At 50.2% G+C, this 24,771-nt stretch overlaps 1 protein-coding gene across 11 annotated transcripts in view; it reads left to right on the top strand.

The window, feature by feature from the left end:
* TBL1X (transducin beta like 1 X-linked) overlaps positions 1 to 24,771 on the top strand; it is a 218,500-nt gene that overhangs the window by 163,147 nt on the left and 30,582 nt on the right. For 9 of the 11 annotated variants that reach the window (XM_073902128.1, XM_025857892.2, XM_073902127.1 and 6 more), the window contains one exon: positions 4,022 to 4,129. In XM_073902128.1, coding sequence (XP_073758229.1) covers positions 4,072 to 4,129 — 58 coding nt within the window. In that variant the 5' untranslated portion in view covers positions 4,022 to 4,071. Of the gene's footprint in view, positions 1 to 1,798; positions 1,822 to 4,021; positions 4,130 to 22,815; positions 22,898 to 24,771 lie in introns of those variants that run through there. The other 2 variants (XM_025857901.2, XM_073902125.1) reach the window with 2 other exon arrangements.

The following is a 24,771-nucleotide window of genomic DNA, read 5'->3' as shown; positions in this document are numbered from 1 at the left end:
TTTTTGGAGGGGAGTGAGGTTTTATTTTTGTTTTATTTATTTTTAAATATTTATTTGAGAGAGAGAGCACAAGCAGGAGGGAGAGGGAGAAGCAGACTCCCTGCTGAGCAGGGAGCCCAGTGTGGGGCTCCATCCCGGGAGCCCCGGGATCATGACCTGAGCCAAAGGCATACACTTCACCGACTGAGCCACCCAGGCGCCCCTTTATTATTTTTCTGAAAGATTCATTTATTTATTTGAGAGAGAGCATTCGTGTGCATGTGTGCGTGAGGAGGGGCCGAGGGCAGAAAGAATCTCCAGCAGACTCCGTCATGAGCATGAGCCAGACGCAGGGCTCGATCTCACTACCCTGAGATCATGACCGGAGCCAAAATCAAGAGTTGGACACTCCCATCGACTCAGCCACCCAGGCGCCCCTGGAATTAGATTTTAAAAGAAATAGTCATTTAAAACCTAGTTAAGAAGATGTTCAATTGAGGGGGAGGTGTGATCCAATTACTGTGTTTTCAAAAATTAAACTGTGTAGTTTGATGTAGAACCGTCGGGGACAGAGGACAAGTCTCGTTGACCCGATGACATTTCACTTGGCTCTCTTGCAGGCCAGGGCTGCTTTCTGTTGTCTTTTCTCTGCTGCTTACAAGTGAAAAAGCCTTTACAAAGTTAACATCGTATTGGGAAAAGCTCATCCTAACTTAAAAGTTTAGAGAGAAATTCAATCCATGATCAGAAAGCAGGAGAGCCAGACCTGAAACAGAAGTTTTCCTAGTTGCGAAAAAAGGACGGTGCATGAAGAAAAAGAGGAGCGCCAGGGCGCCTGGGTGGCTCAGTCGGTGAAGCGACTGCCTTCGGCTCAGGTCATGATCCCGGAGTCCCGGGATCGAGTCCCGCATCGGGCTCCCTGCTTGGCGGGGAGTCTGCTTCTCCCTCCGCCCCTCCCCCCTCTCATGTGCGCGCGCTCTCTCTCTCTCTCTCTCTCTCTCTCATTCTCTCTCAAATAAGTAAAAATCTTTAAAAAAAAAAAAAAAAAAGAGAGAGGAGCGCCAGCCTAACGAAAATGTCCCACAATCCTTGGTGTCTCGAGGATGTGATAGTCTCCTGCTCCAGAGTCCTGTGTGAACACATGTGCAGACTACAGACACTTGTGGGTGGCGAATAAGAACGTGGCTCTTGGGGGTGCTGGGACATTTTCTGCTTAGAAAACAAAAAATATCTGGATGCTGAAAGAAGAAATCCATATTTTATTTTCTAATGAAACTCCTGATAATTTTGTAGAAAGATTTTACGTAGGCTATCTGAAAAAGCCTGGCTCTTATGGGTGCATTTTCAAGGATGACTTTTAGTTACATGGCTGTGTCATTAAGTAACACCTGTGAGCCGGCCCCAAATTTCCCTGCATCTTCGTAAATGCGGTTCCTGTCAAACACAAAATGCTGATTTTTCCTCTCCAGAGAAAACCAGCAGCAGTTTTGCAATTTGGAACATTTGGCAACGTCTGGAGACGTGTTTGATCATCCTAACTCTAGGGGGTGGGCGAGGTTGTGCTGGCCTTCATCCTACAGTGCCCAGGAGGGCCCCAGAACAGAGGATCATCTGGCCCCAAGTGTCAAAAGTACCGACGCTAAGAGCCTGTTAGATTTTACTTCTTTCTGATCACCCAGCGTGACAGAATAAAAGAGAATGGAGCAAGGGTGGTGTCTGAGGCATTTCAAACTGTGGTGACAACATGGCACAGATGGGGCAGCTTCACCGACAGACGTGTCCTTCTTTGCGGCTCTGGAGGCTGGAAGTCTGAGACCAAGGCTGTGGCTGATTTGGTATCTGGTGAGGATCCACTTCCTGTTTCCTAGATGGGCATGTGCTCCTTGTGTCTCACTTGGCAGAGAGACCGAGAACTCTCTGGGGGTCTCTTTTATAAGGGTGCTAATCCCATTCATGCGGGCTCCACCCTCATGACTTGATCACCTTCCCGCGGCCCGACCATTCACAGTAGCGTGAATTCGGCCTTGTAACTGACTGGTCGTTACTGCCCCACGTGACGGTACCAAAAGTCTCTTCAGTGTTAGCGTTCTGTGGTACAGGTTTTTGTAATTGTTTACTTTCTCTCCCTTAAATAATGGGTGTTTTTTTTCCCCCATTTGGTTATGCTCTGATTTCATAGCTTTTTATTTCGTCTCTAATATTTTGCTAACACTGTCTTATGAGTGAATTCCCCAGGATGCAAATAAACCTCAGGACAGATCTGTATCTTGACTGTCAGGTTTTCTTTTCAATATATACATAAGTACAGAATATCACCAAAGTAACTAAAGAAGGTAAGCCTTTTTGAGTGGCAAAATTCTGGTAACTAATGTGAGAATTGGAATGACCCAAGAGGCAGTGTATTGGTTCTCCATTGCAGCCTAATGATAACCACAAATTTCCCCAGGAGCTGGAAACGACACCTTTCTCATCTGGCAGTTTGTCTGGATCCCGAGTCCAGGCATGCCTTTGCTGGGTTCCCTGCTCAGGGCCTCACAAGGCTGCAGATAAGGTGGTCGCTGGGCTGCATCCGCATTTGGAGCTCAGGCGGAGGGGAGGAGGTTGTCTTCCAAGCTCATGTTCTGGGCAGAATTTCAGTTCCTTGTGGTTGTAGGACGGAGGTGCAAAGCTTCCTGTGGGCTGTCCCCAGTTCCATGGGCAGTTCACATGATGACAGCCTTTATCTTCGAGGCCAGCAGGAGAGTGTCTCCCTCTAGGCCGCTAAGAGTCTTATATGATATAATAATTAGAATGACATCTAGTCACCCTTGCCATAGCACATAACCTAAGGAGGAGAGTGACATCCTTGTCCTTTGATGTATTCCGTGGGGTAGAAGTGAGTCACAGGTGCTGCGCACACTTGGGGAGGGGATCTTAGCAGGATGGGGCTTCACTGGGTGTGTCCCTTACAACTGCCTGGAGTGTGAATCCTTGAAGGTCTACTTTGCCCTTTAATCTTTATTCTCAGTAAACAAAAAGTTAATTCTCATTTAACGATAAAAGTTTTGCCGCCAGTAAAAATGCCTGAAAATGTACAGTGCGGACTTTGAAGACAGTTCCCCCACAGCCAAAAATGTTTGGGGTTGGTGACCTCACTGAAAGGTGTCATGGCCTTTCTTGGCTTTGGCTCTTTGTGGAGTGAGTGCTGTTGTTGACGTCTGCATTCTAGTTTGTTGGTGTCTAAGAAGAGTTCTGCTGCTTGATTGACTTCTCTCTCCTCTCTTTGGGGTTACTTGCTCATATGCTAACTGGGATCATTGTGGAGAAAATCAGATTCTCTCTTTTTGGTTGCTCTCTGTCCATGCTCCATCTTCCTGAGACCTGGCTTCTTTATAGAAATGATGTGACCTGCACACTTCAGGTGACATGCACACTTCACTCCACTCGTGTGTGTCTTCCTTCTCAGTGCTGCCTATGGGTAGAGTGACCATTGGGTTTATCCCGTAAACTTGGAGTGAAAGGTACTGTGATTCATCTTTTCCTAGAGCAGCAGGCGCAATCTGGTCCATGTGGTCACCTGCCCTAGGGGTGTTGACATAACTTCTGGTCTACTCACGAATCTTCTCTGTCTGGAAAAGTGCTTAGTGTCTTACCCACCCAAGCCCATCAGAGTGCACTTCAGGATTCCGTTCCTGCTCGTTACCAAGTCTGTTGTGCTCACAGTGCACACGTATCATTAGTGTGGTTTATCCCTGACCCTATCCCAGTCTTATTAAATACACCAACGCCTTGTTCTCTTTTTATTTTTTTGAAACCTTTCTCCTGGATATGGAGATGTCATATATATGTCATTGTGAAATTACAGTTACCTTCATGGTTATCCCATCATGCGTATATGTCATACAGTTACCTTCATGGTTATCCCATCATGCGTATATGTCATACAGTTACCTTCATGGTTATCCCATCATGGGTATGGTATTTTCAGTCTCAAGAAAGAATGCTGGGACAAAAATACAGGCAGTGTCTCAAAACTCTTTTCCCACTTTTTCTTGTCTCACAGAGGGTGGCTCCCGCATCGTACGGACCTCATCGCCGCGAGGTGAGGCTAAGATGAGCATAACCAGTGACGAGGTGAACTTCCTGGTGTATCGCTATCTCCAGGAGTCAGGTAAGGGGCTTGGGTTTCTGTCAGTGGGAAACTCATCTGCAGTATGCCACGTGCAGGACCATCCACCATTGATTGAGAAACCGGGCTAGGGAAGAAGAAGAGCAGCCGACGTTCTTGTTAAGAGAGTTGCGGGAGAGAAGGTTCTGGGGCTGCCCTGCTCCTGGGGTGGGATGGGGCGTGTGTACTTTCTTCCCTTGATCTTTCTGCCCAGATGAGATCAGATTGCAGTTATGGTCAAGAACAGTTGGGGTAGACCTAGAAAGGGGCATGAATGGATGGGCTGGTGTCTTCATGGCGTGTGTATATGTGAACCTCTCAGCCTTAAGACCACTGATCCTTTGGGCTCCTCAGCCACACCCCACCACGGGCCCTTGGCAATTTCCTAAAACCTAGGAATAGTTCTAGTTTCTTCCGACACTTCTGATTATGACCAAGCCGTTACTTTCCTGTTAGCAATGAACAGGCCGGCTGTGTGCTCCCTGGGGACAGGGTGCAGCTTGCGAACAGCAGCTGGTGTCTGCAGGGGGCAGGGAAGGGGGCTGGCAGGGCTTTGTCACAGTACAAAGACATCCCTCTGAGGCGTCCTCGGATACCTCCGGGCCTAGATTCGTGCATTAGACAATGTCGCAGCTGCCCCCCACAGCGCAGCCTCCACTCAATTTAGTGGCTTGCTTGTGGGTGCTTTCTTAAATGCTCAAGACTCTGAATTCTTTTTTAATTAATGTTAATGGATTTTTAATTTCTAAAGCAAATATTGTCTTTAAACTTTTAAAACTTTTAAATACTTCATTTGAGATGTACATAATGACATTTACGAGAAACCCGGTTGTTACCACCTTCCCGCCCAAGATAAGAGCTACGCCAGTTCCAGGCCCGAGGGGTGCCTGTGTCCGACTCTGCGGTGCTGTCCCCGCTCTCCTTTCAGTGCTAGCTGCCCCCCCGCCCCGCCCAGTTTGGTGTTGGCGGTCCCCGTGCACTTACTGTGCCCACGGTGTCTTCCCAAGCAGTGTGGACCCTGGGGTATTAGTTCGGGACAGCCACTGTAACGAAGTACCACAGTCCGGGGCAGCTTGAACAGAAATACGTTGTCTCACCGTCTGGAGGACCCAAGTCCAGATACAAGGGGTGGGCGGTAGGGGTTGCTTCTGAGGCCCTGAGGGGGGTCCGTTCCGTGCCTGTCTCCTGGCTTCGGGTGGGTTTCCCGCCGTCGTTGGTGCTCCTCGGCTTGTGGAGGCATCACGCCCGGGTCAGCCTTCATCGTCACACGGCCTTCTCCCCGCCCGCTTCTACCTCTGTCCGAATTTGTCCCGTTTCTCCTTCTTGTAGCTCTTCCCTTCAGGATCCTTTCCTTTTGGAAATAGTCCTCCTGATTCAGGGCCTCACCAGACTCCAGTATAACCTAGACAGGGGCCCTAGGACTTCAAATTAGGAATTTGGGGCAGGATACAGTTCAACCCATAATGATTGGCCTTGTGCATAATTACACTTTATACACTTGGTATCATATCGTTTATGTTTTGCAACTTGATTTTTCAAAAAGGAAACCAGTTCCTGGGCTTCTGTCTTCCAAAGACCGAGTATGAGGGGAAACCAGCTTGTGAGCCCCTAGGTCCGGGCTCTTCCAGAGTCAGCCAGGAAGGCTGAGCTGGGCGGGTGTTACATGCAGACCTCATGGCTCAGGCTCTGACCCTTGAACCAAGTTCTCTGCCCCACCAGAGCCTCTCCTCCCCTGCAAAAAAAAAAAAAAAAAAATGGAAGTGATTATCCTGGGCAAAAGTAACGAAGAACACTGGACAACGTGGCGTGTTATAAACAGACATGTCTCCCCATCTAGTCCTGGATCTCTGTCCCTGGGGACCCCAGCTAGCATTTTTCATGGGAAGTGCACATTCTTTCTCCATATATATTAGATCATTTGGATTGGCTGTTGCCCAACGTAGTATAAAAGAAATTGATAAAATATGTATGACCTCAGCCCTGTGGATCTGGGGAGTCACCAGCACGGCTCTCAAACCTTACCCCGGGAAGTTGGGGAACCACCCACCTAGAGCACGGGTGCTATCGTGTGGACTTTCAGCATTGAATTCACGATTCCTTTGTGTGTGCATCCTTCTGCACAAAGATAGGATGGAGGCAAAAACACAGAATATGTGAGGAAATCACAAGCTGATCCTCAGGATAAATACGTGATGTGAAAACCTTGTGCCTAGCCTGGGCAGCCTGGAGCAAGGGTGCTCAGTTGGCTGCTCCCTGGGGAGGCGGCTGGCCTCTTTGAGTAAACACGGAAACCGTCCCTCCCCCAGAAAGGCCACCTTCCTTTTCTCGTGTTTGTTGATAAGGCCTCCGTCACCAGGCAGCTGAGGAGGGGAGTCGGGCCCCGGGACAATAGGATTTCTGTGCATTTTGTACCTGTGAGCTCCTCTCCTGCCTGTGTCAGTCCTTACGTACGTGTGTGGCGAGCGTCTTCCCGAAAGGCATGCCTGTGCTTTCCTCTAAAGCCCGTGTGCGTCCTGGAGCCCCCCACAAGGGTGTGTTCAGAAGCAGGCAGAGAAGAAATACAAGAGGTCCTTTTGGGGTCGTTTTACATGTTTTTCTCAAATCGTCAGGTTTCGGTTTGGCCCGTATTTCTTGAGCGCCCACCCAGGGCAAAGAGCTTCTTCTCAGCCCATCGGTATCTCCTCTCTAGCTCCCGGGGCAGGGGGCGGGGGGGGGGGCTGCGGGAGAAAATGCGTCCCTTGATCATGCCTCCCCTGCAAGGCATCCCTGCTCTCCCCCGCGCACCTACAGCCACTCATCAAAAATAAGCCCAGTGCTCCCATAGGTGACTCATTCCTCAACGCCTCGCAATCCGGCTTTCTCTGACAGAAGGCACCAGGAGGTTCTCTCTTGGCAAAAGGCTTGTGCAGCAGGCCCCATCCTAATGCCTTGTGTGGAGGAAGATGGGTTCAGGGGAGGAAGGGAGGGGGGCGGTGGGCCGGGGATGGCCTTGCGCAGTGAGGTAGACCGCTGCTTCTCTGGTCCCTGTGCTCTTTGCCTCGCTGCTCGGGGACAGCCCCAGAAAGTCCCAGCCCACCTGCTCACGTGCAGTGAGGAACAAGTGAGCAAGGCTTGCCACTGAGGCAGGAAGAAGCTGGAATTGCCGGCTCCGGCACCAGAGTGGCCGAGTTGGCTTGTGCTGGAGCTGTGGCAGCTCGGCTTTGAGGGCTAGGACTTTGCTGGCCTCTGCCTTGTGGGGGTTTGTCGCGTGGTCACTGTTACCGGCTGCACCGTTTGTAAAGCAGCGGATTGAGGGCTCCCCCACCCTGCCTTCAGCTCGCCTCACCATCCAAGGTTGATGGAAGCAAGGGAACAAGGCGTAGGAATGGGTTTCAGCCTGCATAGGCTGGTGTGAGCAGCTCCTCCAAAGAGTGGATGCATTGCGAGTTGTCTGCCCCTGCTTTTTTCTGAATGTAGTGTGGGAGGCTGACGCCTATTCCAAGTCCGTATGAAGAGTGGGAAACGTCAGTAAGCGAGTCGCTGTGAGTCTGCTTCCTCTGGGGCTTCATCCCCAAATCCAAGTTATAAAGCAGATAGTTTCTCCCAGACCCAATTGGGAAGGGGGTCAGTGGACATGAAGCATTGCCAGAGGGTGGCCCTTCACACAAGCAGGGAGGCTGGCCGCCTGGACTTGCCCAGACCCTGCTGGTGAAAGAGCCGAAATGCATGGGTTTGGGGGATTTGTCAGAAGAGGGAGTGTCTCTCTGGAAAACAGTATGGAGGTTCCTCAAAAAGTTGAAAATAGAGCTACCATACGATCCAGCAATTGCACTACTGGGTATTTACCCCAAAGATACAAATGTAGGGATCCGAAAGGGTACATGCACCCCGATGTTTATAGCAGCTATGTCCACAATAGCCAAACTGTGGAAAGAGCCAAGATGTCCATCGACAGATGAATGGATAAAGAAGATGTGGTATATATACACGATGGAATACTATGCAGCCGTCAAAAGGAATGAGATCTTGCCATTTGCAACCACGTGGATGCGACTGGAGGGTGTTATGCTGAGTGAAATAAGTCAATCAGAGAAAGACGTGTATCATATGACCTCACTGATATGAGGAATTCTTAATCTCAGGAAACAAACTGAGGGTTGCTGGAGTGGTGGGGGATGGGAGGGAGGGGGTGGCTGGGTGATAGACATTGGGGAGGGTATGTGCTGTGGTGAGCGCTGTGAATTGTGCAAGACTGTTGAATCACAGATCTGTACTTCTGAAACAAATAACGCAACATATGTTAAGAAAAAAGAAAAAGAAGAAGATAGCAGGAGGGGAAGAATGAAGGGGAGTAAGTCGGAGGGGGAGACGAACCATGAGAGACGATGGACTCTGAAAAACAAACTGAGGGTTCTAGAGGGGAGGGGTGTGGGGGGATGGGTCAGCCTGGTGGGTATGAAAGTTCCGCATGGAGCACTGGCTGTTATATGCAAACAGTGAATCATGGAACATTACATCAAAAACTAATGAGGTAATGTATGGTGATTAACATAACAATAAAAAATTAAAAAAAAAAAGAGGGAGTGTCTGTGTTACATCGCGTCTGCAAGGCCAGCTCCCTGCCTGCTAGACGGAAGGATGGTCCATGGAGCTGGGTCAGCGTCACGGTTGAGTCTAAAGCGGAGAGACGGGCTGGGGGTTTGGAGCCAGATTTTCCACAGCAGTTAAATGGTGACCAGACTCGCTTTCCATGGTCTCGGTCGGCAGTCTCACCCTTCAGGGGTTGCATCTGTGCTTTTAAGTGAGGGTATACTTTTCATGCAGTAAAATTTATCCTTTGTAGAGTACGGGTTGACAGTTTTTTCCAAATGTGTCCAGTCCTGTAAGCACCAGTTACCACCGAGATGATAGAAAAGTCCATCACCCCAGAAACTCCCCCCGGGCCCCTTTGTAATCCGACCGTCTCCCCCGCACAGCCCCTGGCAAGCCGCACTCTGTGCCCCGTCCCCGGCCTCCTGCCTCCGCAAGAGGGCTGTTTCCGTGGACTCGGGCAGCGTGCAGCCTCCGGAGCCTGGCCGGTCTTCTCAGCATCCTCTGCCGGCGTCGGCTGTCGGCTCTTTGTTGCTAAGTCGTATTCCATCTTAAGAATGTGTAGCAATTGGCTTGTCCATTCTCCTGTTGAAGAGTATTTGACTTGTTTCCAGATTTTGACGATCACGACTAAACATACTAGAAACATCTGTGTACGGTGTTTTCGTTGCTCTGGGGTAAGCATGTAGGCGTGGGATTGCTGGCTCGTGTGATAAGTGTGGGTTGAAGGTTATCAGAAGCCTCTGCATCCTTTTCAGTGTCACTGGGCAGCGCGGCACTTGAGAAACAGCAGTGGTTTTATAGACGCGGTTGGCGGCGCTGATGCGTGCCCGTAGCGCAGGGCCTAAATGGAAAGTAGGTAAAAGGACGTCAGCCCATCAGACAGATCTGCAGCATACCGATGACGCTTTATGCTTCCTCTTTGGGTTTAAAATTAGCCTTCTTGAACCTCTGCGGGGTCATGGTTTCCGCCAGTGACTTTCGCCCAGATCTGCTGAGTGAGGGAGCATCCATCCACAGATGCATGCAGTCTCCTCCCTAGGCAGTGCCACTGCAGACATAAAAATAAGACCGCTCTGCAGCGCGGGGAGACGACTGAGCTTCAGGACCGGCCGGACGTCCATCTGGGTGGGCTTCCGGGCGGAAAGCACGATTCCTACAGACTGGGCCCTACGTAGGGCGGCTACTAAAAGTCCGCACACTGCCTTGCTCGCACGCCCACGGGTACTCAAGCGTCTCCCCACCTCGTGTTTTGGGACTGACAGCAGCAGCCCACTTAAAGAGGCAGACCTTCATAAAACCGCTGCACGATCGTTGGTGGTTCTGCTAGCGAAAAAGAAAACACAAGTGAGAAATTGTTTTGTCAGGTTGCAGGTGTGTTACCCCGCAGTGCAGCCCCGAGGGCTGTCGTTTCAAACATTTCAGGTACTAAAAGGAGCTTCCCGTTACAGGCGATGGTAAACGTGGATTTATCCTATCTCACAAATCACCAGGATGATGAACTTCTTTCTTCATTGGGAAGGGTTTCAGGTATGCTTGAAAACTCCTGATACACAGAACTTCCTTTCTGATTTGTTATGATTTGTCCTCGAGGGGCCGATTTATTATGCACATTTGTTGCTCCCATTAACATGACAATGCATACGTTATTCACAGGAGCATTGGCAGTTTCCTGAAATGACAATCTACGTCTTAGACGGGTTCTGTTTTCCTGAAGAGCCGTATCTACACATCTGTTGACCAGCTACATGGAATTAGGCATGTTTCCTTGGATTTACATCATGCGCACACAGTTCTGTATTACGTATCGTCCTTGGATAGTTCTAGATTATGTATCATCCAAGGAGGATAGTGAAACATGTGCTCAGCCTTTCAAGGTTTACAGCAGAACTTAGGTGCCGTTTCTCATTCGTTTCATGGAGCCAAGACAAATGGTAAAGATTTCCTGGCCAGGTGCCAAGCACCCTTTTCCATGCCCTGCGATGCCCCAGTATGAATGAGGTCAGCATGGTTAGGACGTTAAGAGCAGAGCGAGTGAGGCTTAGGCAGCATTTTGTCTCCACAGCATGCCCCAGCACAAAGGTAAAGGTGGTTCTGTTCTAAACACACAGTTTTTACTTTCTGGAAAGATTACGGTGCCCACTTGAAGTATTCCTGGACTCGATGTTCAGACCATCCCCCTGGGGTGCAGCGATTCAGGTCCCTCAGATTGTACAGCTTGTCTGCCAGCTTCACCAGTTTAGCCCCGGGACTGCTGTGGGGTGCCTGCTCCACCTGCAACCGCTTTCTCTCCAGCTCGGGCCGAGTCTTGTCATCTGTTACTTCCTCCACCAGACGCCGCACCTGAGCGCCAAAGTGCAGCTCCACCTCATCCAGCGTGGTGTCTGTGTCCTCCACTGTCATGGAGCAGGGCTGCCTGTAACACCACGGTGTCAGTGATTCCCGCCTCATGGGTCAGGATCCGAGCCATACCTGACGGGGCAAAGCAGGAAGTCAGACCTGAGGGAGTCCCAGGCTGCATGCTGCGGATTTTGCAGGGCCAGATGTGGCCTCTCACTAGCCAGATGGCCTTTACTCTCTTTGGGTGTCAGCTGTGCAGAGGAACACACAAAATCACGCCTGTGTGCACAGCCGCTTCCTGGGGCCAGGTGAGGAAAGAAGCCTGTTTGGTTAAGACAGAGAGCTAGGCTGTGCTGGGTGAACGAGTCGAGGTCCCTGTAGGGGTGGGGACAGGTCTGAGGGGGTGGGTTTCCTCTTTTCTGGGGAGGCCACCCACACCAGCTCTTTCCTCAGAAAGTACAAGGGCACAGAGGTCCCCTCAGAAACAATACCAGGTGACCTGGGGCTTTTAAAACTGTACTTTCTATTCTATCTTATTAAAGATTTTATTTACTTGAGAGAGAGAGCACTAGCAGGGGGAGTGGCAAAGGAAGAGGGAGAAGCAGACTCCCCACTGAGCAGGGAGCCCGATGTAGGACTCGATCCCAGGGCCCTGAGACCACCACCTGAGCCAAAGGCAGACGCTTCAGTGACGAGCCACCAGGGTACCCCGAAAACGGCACTTTTTAAAGCCAGCCCGCCTGGATTCAAGTAGAGTCCCTGGGAATTGTAGTTCATCAGTGGAAGAAACCCTTCTTTGGCCCTGCCTCCTGAGCGGGGAGCTGTCAGTTACTTCAGAAATGACCGGCCCCCTTCTGTTGGCCTCTTGATGCATTTTTTTAGAACGTCTGCTTGGTTGGAGATAATGAGCAGTTCGTATGGAGTGTCACGTCTGTCCCCGCTCACCATCGCAGACTTGTGAGCTGTTGTAGCAGGAGGTATGTTGGAGAACGTCATGGACAGCGGTGCTCCCTTCCTGCAGAGATGAGCTTCGTCTTTAGGGCTGCAGTCGAATGTTCTTTCAGAAAATCACAGTGGAGACAACCCCAGTGTCCACGGGCAGATGAACAGATAGAGTGTGCCCCCCCCGCCCCCCACAATGGACTGCCATGCAGCCTTACAAAAGGAGGGATGTTCTGACGCAGGCTGCAGCGTGGATGAACTTGGAGGGCCTGGTGTTGATGCCAGAAGCCAGACGCACCAGGACAGATACTGCACGAATCGGCTGTTGTGAGGCACCTGGAGTCGTCAGATTCATAGAGACGAGAAGTGGGACAGAGCTTATTGGGGGCGCAGAGGGTGGGACGGGGGCTTAGTGTTGGGTGGGGACAGAGTTTGAGTTGGGGAAGATGACAGAGTTCTGGAGAGGCATGGCAGGGATGTGTCCCCGGCAGCGTGTACGTACTTCATGTCACTGACCCGGAGCACTCAGAAAGGGCTGAAATGGTACGTTCTGTGTTCATGTGTTTTACCGATAAGTCGCAGTGCTACAGGTTGGAAGTTTCACGTAGATGTTATTTCAGAGGTTGGGGTCTCAGAAGGAAGAGAAGAAAACACCTGACTTCCACGTTGGCGTTACTACATTCAAGGGCTTTTTAATAGCGTTGGGGACAAGTCCTTGGCGCACACAGTGCCATTTGTAAGCTAAATTGCTGTCTGATAAAATCTAGTTATTTAAAAAAAAAAAAAAAGAAACGGAAAAGAGCAGTTTCATTGGTAATGGCCGTATATTGGAAACTCCCCAAATGTGCCTCGGTGGGTGATCGGCTCTGCAGACTGTGGTTGCAGACCCTGGGCTCCCTGTCAGCAGGAAAAAGGAATGAACTCTGGATACGTGCCACAACCTGGATGAGTCACCAGAGTAACGTGCTGGCTAGCACAAGCCGGTATCAAAACACTGCACCCTGGATGCTCCCATCTGTTGAACTTAAGATGATAAGACCGTAGGCATGGCTGCTAGGGTTGGGGTGGCTGTAACTACAGACGGGTAGTTTGGGGGGGGAGTTGTTCTGTGCGCATGGAAGAGCGCTGTGTCTGGACTGGCGATGAGGGTGGCATGTGGATACACAGGATAAAATTGTACGTGCAATTTTAATTTTTATAATTCCTGATTATAAAACATGAACCCAAAACACAGTTTTGCATTTCCAGTATCTGCAGTTTTGTGTGTGTGTGTGTGTGTGTGTGTGAGAGAGAGAGAGAGAGGGTGGTCAATAATACAAAGACAGTGAAGATGTTTTAATTAAAATTTGCAAGTCATTAGCCATACTGTGGGCCCAGGCTTTGATGGGGATGTTTTTTTGTATAATGGATTTGAGTAACGGCGATACTCATTTGAAAACGGATGGCCACAGAAACCTTGTGAGCCTTCTGGAAACAGAAGAATAATGAACAACCATCTGAAGGTGAACAGCACTTGTCTCGTATAGAGCTCGAAGTGTTGCATCCTTGGGAATTCAGCAAACTCAGGTGGACGTTGTGTGCCGTGCCCACCTGTCTGGCTTTTTCTGGGGAATTATGAGAAGAAATTCTGCATTTGACTGGGGCTGTAGACACTGGGCAGGCGCTGCATTCATACTGGGGATATAAAAGTCTATGCATGGCTTCTTCCCCACTCCTTTTCAAGTGAGTCTAAAATGTTTTTGCAGTGCCCCCTTACGGGGGCGCCTGGCTGGCTCCGTTGATGGAGTGTGGGACTTTTCTTTTTTCTTTTTTTAAAGATTTTATTTATTTGACAGAGGCACAGCGAGAGAGGGAACCCAAGCAGGGGGAGTGGGAGAGGGAGAAGCAGGCTTCCCGCCGAGCAGGGAGCCCGAGGCGGGGCTCGATCCCAGGACCCTGGGACCATGACCTGAGCCGAAGGCAGACGCTCAACGACTGAGCCACCCAGGCGCCCTGGAGCACGTGACTCTTGACCTTGGGGTTGTTGGTTCTTGAAAAAATAAAATGGAGAGGCAAGGAAAAAAAGACCCCCTTATGAACTTTAGCTGAAAGCATTCTATAATACGTATGTGGTCAGCCTAAGAGCGGTGGGCAGATTTGAGGGTCTTGATCCCTGGAGATACTTTGACCACACACCATGTGTTAGTCAGGGGCTTTCAGCCCATTCGTTACGGCCAGGCTTCTCAACCTCAGTGCTCTTGACACTCGGGACCAGCTCATTCTTTATCCTCTGGGGCTGCCTGGTATTAGGATCTTGAGCAGCCCTGTGGTCTCCATCCATTAAATGCCAGCAACCCTCCCTCTCCCTGCTGTTGTCACCGCCAAGGATGTCTCTGGACTTCGCCAGATGTAGCCTGGAGGGTGAAGTCGCCCCTGATGGACAACCACTGATGTGTGTCCTCTAGTTCCAGGATGTTTTTCTTCCAACTGGTTTTTATTAGTAAATGGGGTTTTAATGGGATCCTGTTTCTTCACACTTTATCTTCTTGGGCTATATTTTGATTTCTTTTGCTGCAGAACTCAAATAGACTTTTAACAATGAGCAAAATGCAGTCCTCATTTTTATTAAAGTTTTCCAGGGTATTTTTTCCCCTTGGGGAAGGCGGAAGTCTGCCAAAGCCTTCTCCAGCAGATAATAAAATAATTGGGAATAGCAGACTTTCCATCCGATTTAAAAAATAAAAAAAAAATTTTTTTTTTTTGGCTCCTGGTGAGGAGGTTAGATAACCAGGAAAAGGGCACTACTCTTAATATTTGTGAATAATTTGTGTCTACAAAAATGATAAAAGCCGTTTTGCCCATTGGAATCCCAGCAGCTGACAAATGACCTGGTTGGCTCTGCTGTGTTTCCTAGGACCACGGAATGCCTTCTTATGCAAGACACGTTTCCACAGATTCGGGAAATCATTTTAAAATGGTTCAGCTATCTTAATTTAAACAAAAGTTCAGGGCTTATTGTTCAGCTGAGTCTCTAAAAATACATTTTGACTGCAGTGGCTCTCTTACATTGCTAATGTGTGTCTCTGTTTAAAAAGAGGATCTTTATGGTGAAGGCAAGCATTTCTTTGAGATAATGGTCACCTTTGCTTTATAAAGTATTCGTTTCATCACATAATAGATAAGGAAGACCTGAATAGCGTGTCCGTGTTACTGTCAGGTGAAAGGACCTTTGAAGTCCTGCGGAACAGTAACAAGACATGCCTTCTATTACCCACGGCTGTGAGCAGCGCGTTTGTGATGGGGCGTCAGGGCTCCCCAACACCATCCTCAGACCCTACGATTTGCTCAGGGGAGTCGCACGATTTAGTCATGGTTATGCTCATGTTTAATTACAGCAAAAAGATCTAGATTATAACGGACAGCACATTGACTTTTTTTTTTTAAAGCTTTTATTTATTTGAGAGAGAGAGAGACACAGCACGAGCAGGGGGAGGGGCAGTGGAAGAAGCAGACTCCCCACTGAGCAGGGAGCCCGACTCGGGGCTCGATCCTAGGATCCCAGGATCATGACCTGAGCCGAAGGCAGATGCTTAACCAACTGAGCCCCCCAGGCGCCCCCACATTGACTTTATAGTCCAATGTAGTGTTACTATATATTTGAAAGTTGCTAAGGGAGTAAATTGTAAGTGTTGTGGCCACGTCAGGTAAGTGTAAGTCTGGGAGGTGATGGAGGTCTTAACTAACGTGATCGGGGTGATTTTTTTCACGATGTATATGGCTTTCAAATCATCACGTTCTAAAGCGGGAACGGACATGATGTCGTAGGGCACTCCTCTCTGCATAAAGCTGAGGGGGGAGAGAAGCGGATGAGCATCAGCACAGGAACTTGCGTGAGGCCCGGTCCAGGGGAAGCTGAGCACACGCGTACAGGTACGCCGTCCCCGTGGACTTACACGATGGCACTTGATTCTCCCAGCAGCATGTACAGGGACACATGTGAAGTGTTCCAAGCACCGGAGCTTTGGTGTCTGGGGTTTTCATCGGGCGTCCGTCCTGTAGGCATGCAGCATCCGCTGAGCGGGGACAGAGGGGAACTCGGGGAGCTCTGTGGCTGCCAGTCCCACAGTCCCAAAGTTTAAGGCTGCGTTGTGGCTGCATTTCCATCATGCGTGCATTTGTGGGTATGTGGTACTTCAACTGAAAAACGGACGGGCGGTTAAGTAGCTGGAGAAGGTGACACCCGTGCCTTTCATCTAGAAAAGAATAAACCGTTGCCCCAGCTAGCTTCGTGGCATCAATAACTGACAGTCCTCCACCAAAGCAGCGTATCCCCGCTGTTCCCTTTGCACAGCAGAGTCTATGGGGTGCGGTCCTCAGCTGACAGTCCTGTGCGTGTGAACTGTTTTCGTTATAAACTCTCTCGAAATGGTGCTGGTTGCAAACGAGCTCTTCTTCATTCAGAACGAGTCTGTTTCTGTCCTAAACCGTTCTGGTTTGATGATAAAGCCCCTTAGAGCGACAACATGGAATGATGAAGTTGCTCTTTCCTGTGTCCCAGCTGTTGTCAACCGTCTCGACTACGCTGGCTCCCAGGCGGTTTCGTACAACCTTTTCTGAGTTGACTGCCGATTTGCATGTGTGTAAACGCCAGGATTCACGGTTTGCCGTTCTTGTGCTTGTTAATCTGTTACAGGGGATAAAAAGCAATTAAAATGAAAATTCTTTCGTCATTTATAAGTTCCAGTTGTTTAAATATGTGTCTTGCTCGGTGTAGCCCAATAGTTTCCATTGCTGTGAACATCAAAACAACTTGAGGCTCTGTTGAAGAGGCCTGTGAGGTGGAGACTGTCGCTTCCTACTTTCAGAGCTGGCGATGACATGAAGAAGTCTGAGAGGGTAACAGTTTCCCCTTTTAGCCAAGATGCAGCAGCCCCTTGTCACGGTGCCTGTCCTCAAAGTTCAGGCACGATGACGTTTAAGGCCGGCCTGCTCTGCAACTTAGATGTGACCTCACAGTGTCCAGCTTTCCTCTATTTTATTTCCTGCCAACTCCTTCCCTTTCCCGTTCTTCCTTCCAGACGGACGAGCAAGTCATCTGGACTCTTGGACCCAACACTGTCCCTCCTGTCCCGTGTCACCGGATGTTGCTTTATTTGTGCCCCCTCCGCCGTCCACTTCATACACGCCGCGGTCCCCAAGGGGACGTCCCTTTCTTTCCCTCCCACATCTGTGTCTGAGGTCAGTGTGCTGCTTCCTCCCCAAGGCCCGGGGTTCACCTGTGCGCCCCCCATCGATGCTCCAGTCCAGGAGTCCACACCAGCCTTCCCATTGACACCCCCCCCCAGCCTGGGGGTCCACCCCTGCCTCTCCACCGACCCCCAGTTTGGGGGCCCGCCCCAACCCCTCCTTTGCCTTGCAGACTGCTGTTTTGGGTGCACTGCTCCCAGGCATTCCTTAATATAATCCCACTTAACTACTACTGCCATTTCCTGACCACTGATCACCCCCGCCCTCCAAGGAGCAACTTCTCCTGTTCCATCACCTTCCAGAGTATCTTTCCTACTGCCCCCATCTTGCGTTCTTATCTATTACTCCGCCAGCCAGGCATTGCTCCTGTCTTGCCAGTGTTGCTTCTGTTCTGTTGTCCCGACCTTGTTGGAGTCCCAGAGCTAACATTTATTGAGCACTTACATGTGCCACACACGAGTCTCAGTACTTGGTGAATAAAGCTGTTACCCCCTCGGAAGCAGGTGCAACCATGTTTGCATGTCCAGGTGGGAAAGCCCAGGGGCTGAGCAGGCAGTGACGTGCCCACACCACATCGCTGGACAGTGCTAGAGCTAGGATCCGGAGCAGGCCATCTGACTCCAGAATCTTCCTCTTTTAAATGATTTTTCCTGGTTCTGTTAATGTGGTGAAATCGTCGATTCACTTTCTGACATTAAACCCTGCGTTCCTGGAATGGACCCCACTTGGCTCATTTTGTCCTTATTTATATGTTGCTGAATTTGGTCTGTTAATGCCGTGTCTGGTGTATTCACGTTTATCTTACTGGGAGAAACTGGGGTGTCCTGTTTCGTTTTGAACGTCCTTGTTAGGTGTGGGTATTGGGCTCTGCTGGCCTCATAAAAGAAGTTGAGGATTCCAAAATTGCTTTCCTCAGGACCTGTTGGCTCCATCCCCTAGTCCGGGTCTCTGCCCTAGAGGAGGGTGGAGACAACTTTCTGTAGTGTTTAGGTACTTGAGTGTCTGTCACAGCTCTTCATGTCATCTTTAAAGCACAGAAGCAATCATGACACGTGATTTAGTTTGCAGGCCTCCGTGCAAGGTCCTTAACAGAATGCGGGCGTTCCTCTCCGCCCTCCCCCGTGTCCCTTACCGGCAACCCAGTGTGTGTGTGGTGAGTGCTCTTTATTTCCGTTTCCCTTTGCAAACTTCTGTGGCTCTCCTGGGTCTCCGTGCGTATTTCCCAGCCTCAACAGTTTGTGTCCCATCTACAGCATGTTGCCACATTTTATTAATATTTATTAATATTTTCCTTAAGTTGAAACAGTTCCGGAGATGTGCCAGTCTGTTAGCTGCATATGCATGACACATATTAAAATAAATAACTTAGATTTTAAGATGTTTGCTCCTGTGCTACCTAAACTTAATTGGGGGTACCGTCTGAGGTTTGGGTGCCATCAGGGAGGCCTCGATGTCCTGGAATAGAACAGCCATCACGATATTCACCTCCACGGGAGTCTCATGAGGGCGTGTACTTTGCCTGGTGGCACTGCCCTAGGTGCTAGGGGGCAAAGGACAGAGGAGAGGGTCACCTGTCAGAGGCTGATGAATGTAACCTTGGAAGTGTGTGCAAAGGGAGTGCAGCACCCCTGGAACAGGGCACAGAGAGGAGGCGATGTTTGAGCTAGAATTTTGCAAGCAAGGCAAGGGGGAGAGCATTTCAAGCAAAACCATGAAGCTGGGTTGAGGAGGGCCCTGAGGCTCAGCAAGGGGTTCAGGGGGAAGGAGCCAGCTTGCCGACAGGGACGAAGGACGCGGAATGGGAGGAACGACAAGAAAATACCGGGCAGTCGGGTTGGCCACAGGTTAAGGGTGGGCGGAAACGCTCGAGCCCCATGCATGTGGAAGCCGTTGATTCCGTTCTGAAAGTAAATCGGAAGCTAGTGTGAGTAAAGGATGAGTGCACGCGGTCTGCCAAAACGGTGGCTATCGAGACCGCGTAACAACCAGCGGACATGCCTCTGTTGTGTTAGGTAAAGAAGCAGGGAAACAGAATTGTATGGGAGTAAGAATTCGCATAAAACCCCATTTGCACAGAGGAAGGGGCCAGAAGACATTCTCCCACGTGCGAACAGCAGTTTTAGCAGGTGCAGAATCATGTGACTTATTTCCTCTCCTAAATTGCTTTCTCTGTTTTCTCCAAACTCGTAAGTTAATTTTTAATTTTTTTAACTTTTTTTTTAAGATTTTATGTATTTTTCAACAGAGAGAGACAGCGAGAGAGGGAACACAAGCAGGGGGAGTGGGAGAGGGAGAAGCAGGCTTCCCGCTGAGCGGGGAACCCAATGCGGGACTCGATCCCAGGACCCTGGGATCGTGACCTGAGCTGAAGGCAGACGTTTAACGACTGAGCCACCCAGGCGCTAATGGTGTTCTCAATTATGAACCCCTGGCGTGGCCTCCGTGCTCCTCGTATTTGCCGATTTCCGAACCTCAAATCGTGAGGGTTCAGACTGCCGGGGGCAGGGGTGGGGGTGGGGGAGCTCTGGTGCCAGCAGGTGGCGCCTTTGCTTGCATTTCCTCGTGTCCTTCTGGAAGCTGGAGCGCAGGCGGCTCCTCGCACGTCCCCCCACGGGGCTCTGGGAACCCGGCAGGGACAGCGGCCTCCCTCGCCAGGCCGCTTCTCCCCGAGCCAGTTGTTGGCCGGGGAGGAAGTAGCAACCTTAGTTTATAACCTGACTAATGCTTTCCCCTCCTGGATGTTTCCCATGTTGAGAGGATATTAAAATCTTGGCAGTGCGCACGGGCTGCAATAGAGGCCTGCGCTGTACTCAGCCACCACCCTTGGGGTCCAGGCCAGATGTTATAAGTGAAACCCTATTTTAACGAGGTCCTTCTGGTATTTCTTTTGGGCGCCATCCAAGACCGTTCCATTTTACACCAAATTCCGTATTATGGCAGGTCATCTAGAACAGGTCTGCAGCCCATAAAAACGTTCTCGCTGCACTGCGCTTTCTGTGCCCGAGTGTCAGAATTAGGAGAGAAAGTGACGGCTGGGTCTTGAGGATGTTTTTTTGGACAAAGAATCATAAAGCTGATACGCACACATGCAGTGATTGAGACTCTGCAAAATCAAAGAGGATTCTCAACATAGTTTTATGCTTTTTACCATGGGTAGAAGTCGAGTTTCCGTATGATAAGAACAGCGCCTTGGGCAGAAAACGTAATCCTCTGGTGAGACTAATCCGTCACTTCCAAACAGAAGTGAACCCACAGCAAAGTAGCTTCCAAGGATGAGGGTATGCGTTTTGTGTTGACAGCTTCTAGCTCCGTCTCTGTGTGTGTGTTTCTCTGATTTATCGGACCCAGCTCCCACATCGTCGCCCTTGGCCTCCGTGCCATCTTTATTTGGATCAGCACCCGCCCTGCCCCCACCGCTTCCAGTCACTCCTGTCCCCGCGAGGGCCAGACAGCCGCAGCCCTGGTGCGGAGACCTTGACGACCCTGCGTGAAGAGGGATGTTACAGGAATGTCGATATTCAAAGAAACCTAAGGAAGTGCTGCATAATAAATGAGCAGTCCATGCAGCCTGGGAGATGGGAGCAGGGTGTTCACCGAGCCGCAGGGCCCTGCCAGCGGCCGGGGCTGTGCACCTCTCTCCCTCACAGGGTGGCTTCCGCCGGCACGCGAAAATCCTGTTACCTCCCAGCCACAGACTCTGCAGCTTGTGTTTTCACTTCCTGTCCAATAAGGGACATCCCCACCTAGCTGCTGCCCCTCCATTGTACTCATAAAAGCTAGTCCCAGTTGCGTCCTCCGTCGCTCTGGCTTCCTGGTCCCTGCGTGTGGCCCTGTGTGGTGTGGCAGGGCTCCGTCTCTCGGGAATTGTAAGTGATCCGTTCTTCTTTCGATGGCATGAACCCCTCCCTCTGTGTGGCTACTGAGTCACCTCTGTAAATTAAAATCCTCTGGGTTTGATGGCGCACAGAGGTCATTTCTAACTTCTACATAGAGTTTTGGAATTGAAAGGGGCCTTGGAAATTGTTTAATTCCACCTGTCTGTTGTCAGAAAAGGAAGCCAGGGAAGCAAATGAGGACAGACCCAGGCCTTGGAGCGCTTGGTGAAGGGTGCTATCTTTATAAGCGGAGAGAAACCGCGCCCAATTCCTCCATCGCTGCGTCTGAGTCTGTTTGTGGTCTCTTTTATCCCTAACGCTGCTCTCTTTAGGGGGAGTGTTGTTGAAAGATACACTTCATCTTAGTTTGCTTTGTGTCATACAGAAAGCATTCTGCGTCGGTTTTGCAACATAGATCTTGTTTGCAGCTTAGTTGGCTGAAAAATGTAATATAAATGGTGTTACTGATAAAATGATCTTCTTTCTCTTTCTTGAAGGGCCGCCGTTTTGAATCATTTAGAAGTTTCTAAACAAATTTCCAGAGTGTCCTGTGTGTGGGTTAAGAGCGTGGACTCGGGGGGCGCCTGGGTGGATCGCAGTTGGTTAAGCGACTGCCTTCAGCTCACGTCATGATCCCAGAGTCCTGGGATCGAGCCCTGCATCGGGCTCCCTGCTCCGCGGGAAGTCTGTTTCTCCCTCTCTCCCACTCGCCCTGCTTGTGTTCCCTCTCTCGCTGTCTCTCTCTGTCAAATAAAATCTTAAAAAAAAAAAAAAGCATGGACTTAGGGGTCAGATGGCCACTTCCGAGCTGTGTGCCCTTGGGGGAATCACTTAACTGCTCTGTGACTCAATTTCCTCATCAGTAACATGGAGTTCATAAGACGAACTCATAGATTGTTGCCAGCCCTGAGCTAATTCATGAAAAGGGCTAATCCACATAATACACACTGAATATCATTACCTTTATTCTTATTCTCAAATACTGTAATCATTTTACAATTCAGGTATACGTATGGCCAAGAGTTGTCTTTGGTGCTTTTGTCAACTGTTGCTCGTATGGCAATTAGATTTGTTTAAAAACTGTTTTCCTTCTATACTGTCAGCCCTAAATCCTTCATTCTTGTCTTTTTCCTTCAAGTCTCTTACTCTGAAAGTAGCAAGGACTCCGGTTTATTCTGTTGCTTACTGCCCCTTCTCTACATCAGCCTGAGCAGTTTTTCTCAGCCTTCCTTGAGTTTCCTTCACCTGCATCCATCTGCAGCCATAGCTGCTGCCCTGAGGTGGGTGCTCTGTGTGCCAGGAAGGGAATGCAGATGGGCTTCCTCCCTTCAGGAAGCTTCCGTCTCCTTGGAAGCTGGGAGATGCGGAAGAATGGAGAGCGCTGGGCGCTGCCAGAGCTCAGGAGAGACATTGCCTCCCGGGAGGGCAAGACGGGCCTCCGCAGAGCAGGGCCATCCGGCCGAAGCCATGACGACTGAGCGGGTGTCTGCAGTGGGGAACAGGGGCGTTCGGGAGCCGGCTTTCTCGCCCTCTGACTGTTGAAAGTCGGCCTGGCCCCCTCTTTGTCATGGGGCGCTGTGCTCTGCACGCTAGGATGCTGAGCGTCCCTGGTCTCTCCCTGTTAGATGGCTGTAGCACCCCCCTCAACGTACACACCCCTGTGACAACCAAAAGTGTCTGCAGACATTGCCTGCATCTGCCGGGGCGGGGGGAGGGGGGGCGGACGGACAGAATCGCCCTCCCTTGACAACCATGAACCCCTATTCTAGACCAAGAGGCCGGAATAAGCAGAAGGACTCTCCAGGGAAGCGGGAAGCAGGTACGTGCTTTGAGCAGAAGCGCCCGGGGAGCCCCTGAGAGATGCCCCGGCTCACGGCTGGGTTCGAGGGGCTTCCAGGCCCAGGCTCAGGTGACAGGTCTTGCCTGGGCCTGCAGGCTCTTGATGGCTCTTGAGAAGGAAAACACCAGACTCTGCGTGCTGAATCAGGGCAGATACTGTGACGGTTTGGGTGACGTCCGTAGCATCTGTAAATCTCGTATGCCGCTGCCTGACACGGGAAGCTTGCACTAAACGCCCACTGCCCTTGTTATCCGTGCGTCGTCAGGTGGAGTGCCTCTGGGCTCCTACAGCAAAATCCCACAGACGGAGTGGCTTAGAAACAGCACACATTTATTTCTCATGGTTCCAGGAAAACTTTTATTTGCAAGCACAAGCAGTGGGCCGGACTTGGCCTTTGGGCCTCACTTTGCCTTCCCCTGATCTAGACAATTAGAATTTAACATGCCCATTGGCTTTGGGTGGCTGTCTATATTCCCAGCATGCAAGTTCATTAAATATTTCATAAAGATTCTGCTTTTATAGGTGCCTCAAATCGGTGCCCTTGGTATTCGGTTCGGCTGAAGACACAAAACCACCCTCACAGCTGCCATGAGTATTATACGTCTGCTTTTCTCTGCCAAATAAGCAGTATTTCTACGGGCCAGAGAGCGATAATTTAGCAGGTTTTGCTGACGAGTGAGGCCAGCATTAACTGGGTGGAATGGTTCAACTGTACCACTAACTCATATGGTTTGTGAAGCCCTTTGTGGAAGAGGTATGGTTTAGCGATGTGGTATCTGCAAGAAACAGAAAACATGTACTTGGTTTGTTTTAAATCTACTTTTATTGCCTCGTTGGGTGAGACCAATTCATGCACAGGCTCTTTTCCCCTCTTGTGAGGAAAACAGAAAGGACTTTTCCTCTTGAAGATCTCGCCATGCTTTATATAAAAGGTAGTGCTTATTTTAAACTTTTCCCCAGTTGATCATGAGTACACCCTTTTTTCTCCTTGGAAATACTCTCACCTTATCTGGTTATCCCGTTACTGTGTGTTACCTGAATTCTGTGACCAAGTGCATATAGAGGGTGACAAGCATCCACCCATTGTGTTTATAAGTCAAGCAGAAGTGTGAGTAGACTGTGGATAGTGTCCTTTGGGGGGTTTAGTTTTTCTAGGTTACTGGTTCTCAACCACGTTGGGGTCCGTTAGGCAATATCTGGAGACACGTTGGGTTGTTGTGACGGAGAGGAGCTGCCATGGTCATCCAGTAGGTAGAGACCAGAGGTGTTGCTCCACATTCTACAACACACAGGGCGGTGCTCCCCACAGCCAGGAAGGATCTGGCCCTGATGTCAGTCATGCCACAGCTGAGAAATCCTGCTGTCGAGAGCTTTAGCTGGGCCACCTCTTACTAAGTAGGTGGCAAGCCTGCTGGCTTTAGCAATGACTCCAGGCCGGCTGAGTGTCACACACCGGGGATGCTGACACGTTGCCCTCACACAGGTCTTTCATCCAGGTACCACTAAGCTCTTTATTCTCCTTTTTAACAACTTCCACACCTGCTGTTGGACTAGTCCCTGAGTATTTCCATCTCCATCATTGACATAATGTGCTTTTTCCTACTGATGTCCCCTTGGGTGGAAGAAGAGAAGCACTGAAAGCTGAAGAGGTGTAAGGCAAGGAGTCTGACCACTCTGGCAGACTGCAAATGAATAGACTCCTTTGCCTAGTCCATTTGGGAGGAGTGGGGTGCTGGTGGTGGTGGAGGCTGGGCCGGCCCCAGAGGAGAAGCATCCTGCCCGGAGGGGCCTGTCTTCCAAGATGGTGCCCCAAGGAGAAGCATCCTGCCCGGAGAGGCCTGTCTTCCAAGATG

Source organism: Callorhinus ursinus, unplaced genomic scaffold (genome assembly GCF_003265705.2).
Source record: "Callorhinus ursinus isolate GAN/ISIS: 27379988/994484 unplaced genomic scaffold, GSC_fseal_2.0 scaffold16, whole genome shotgun sequence".
Classification (NCBI taxonomy): Eukaryota; Metazoa; Chordata; class Mammalia; order Carnivora; family Otariidae; genus Callorhinus; species Callorhinus ursinus.
This window is presented reverse-complemented; position numbering and strand designations above follow the sequence as displayed.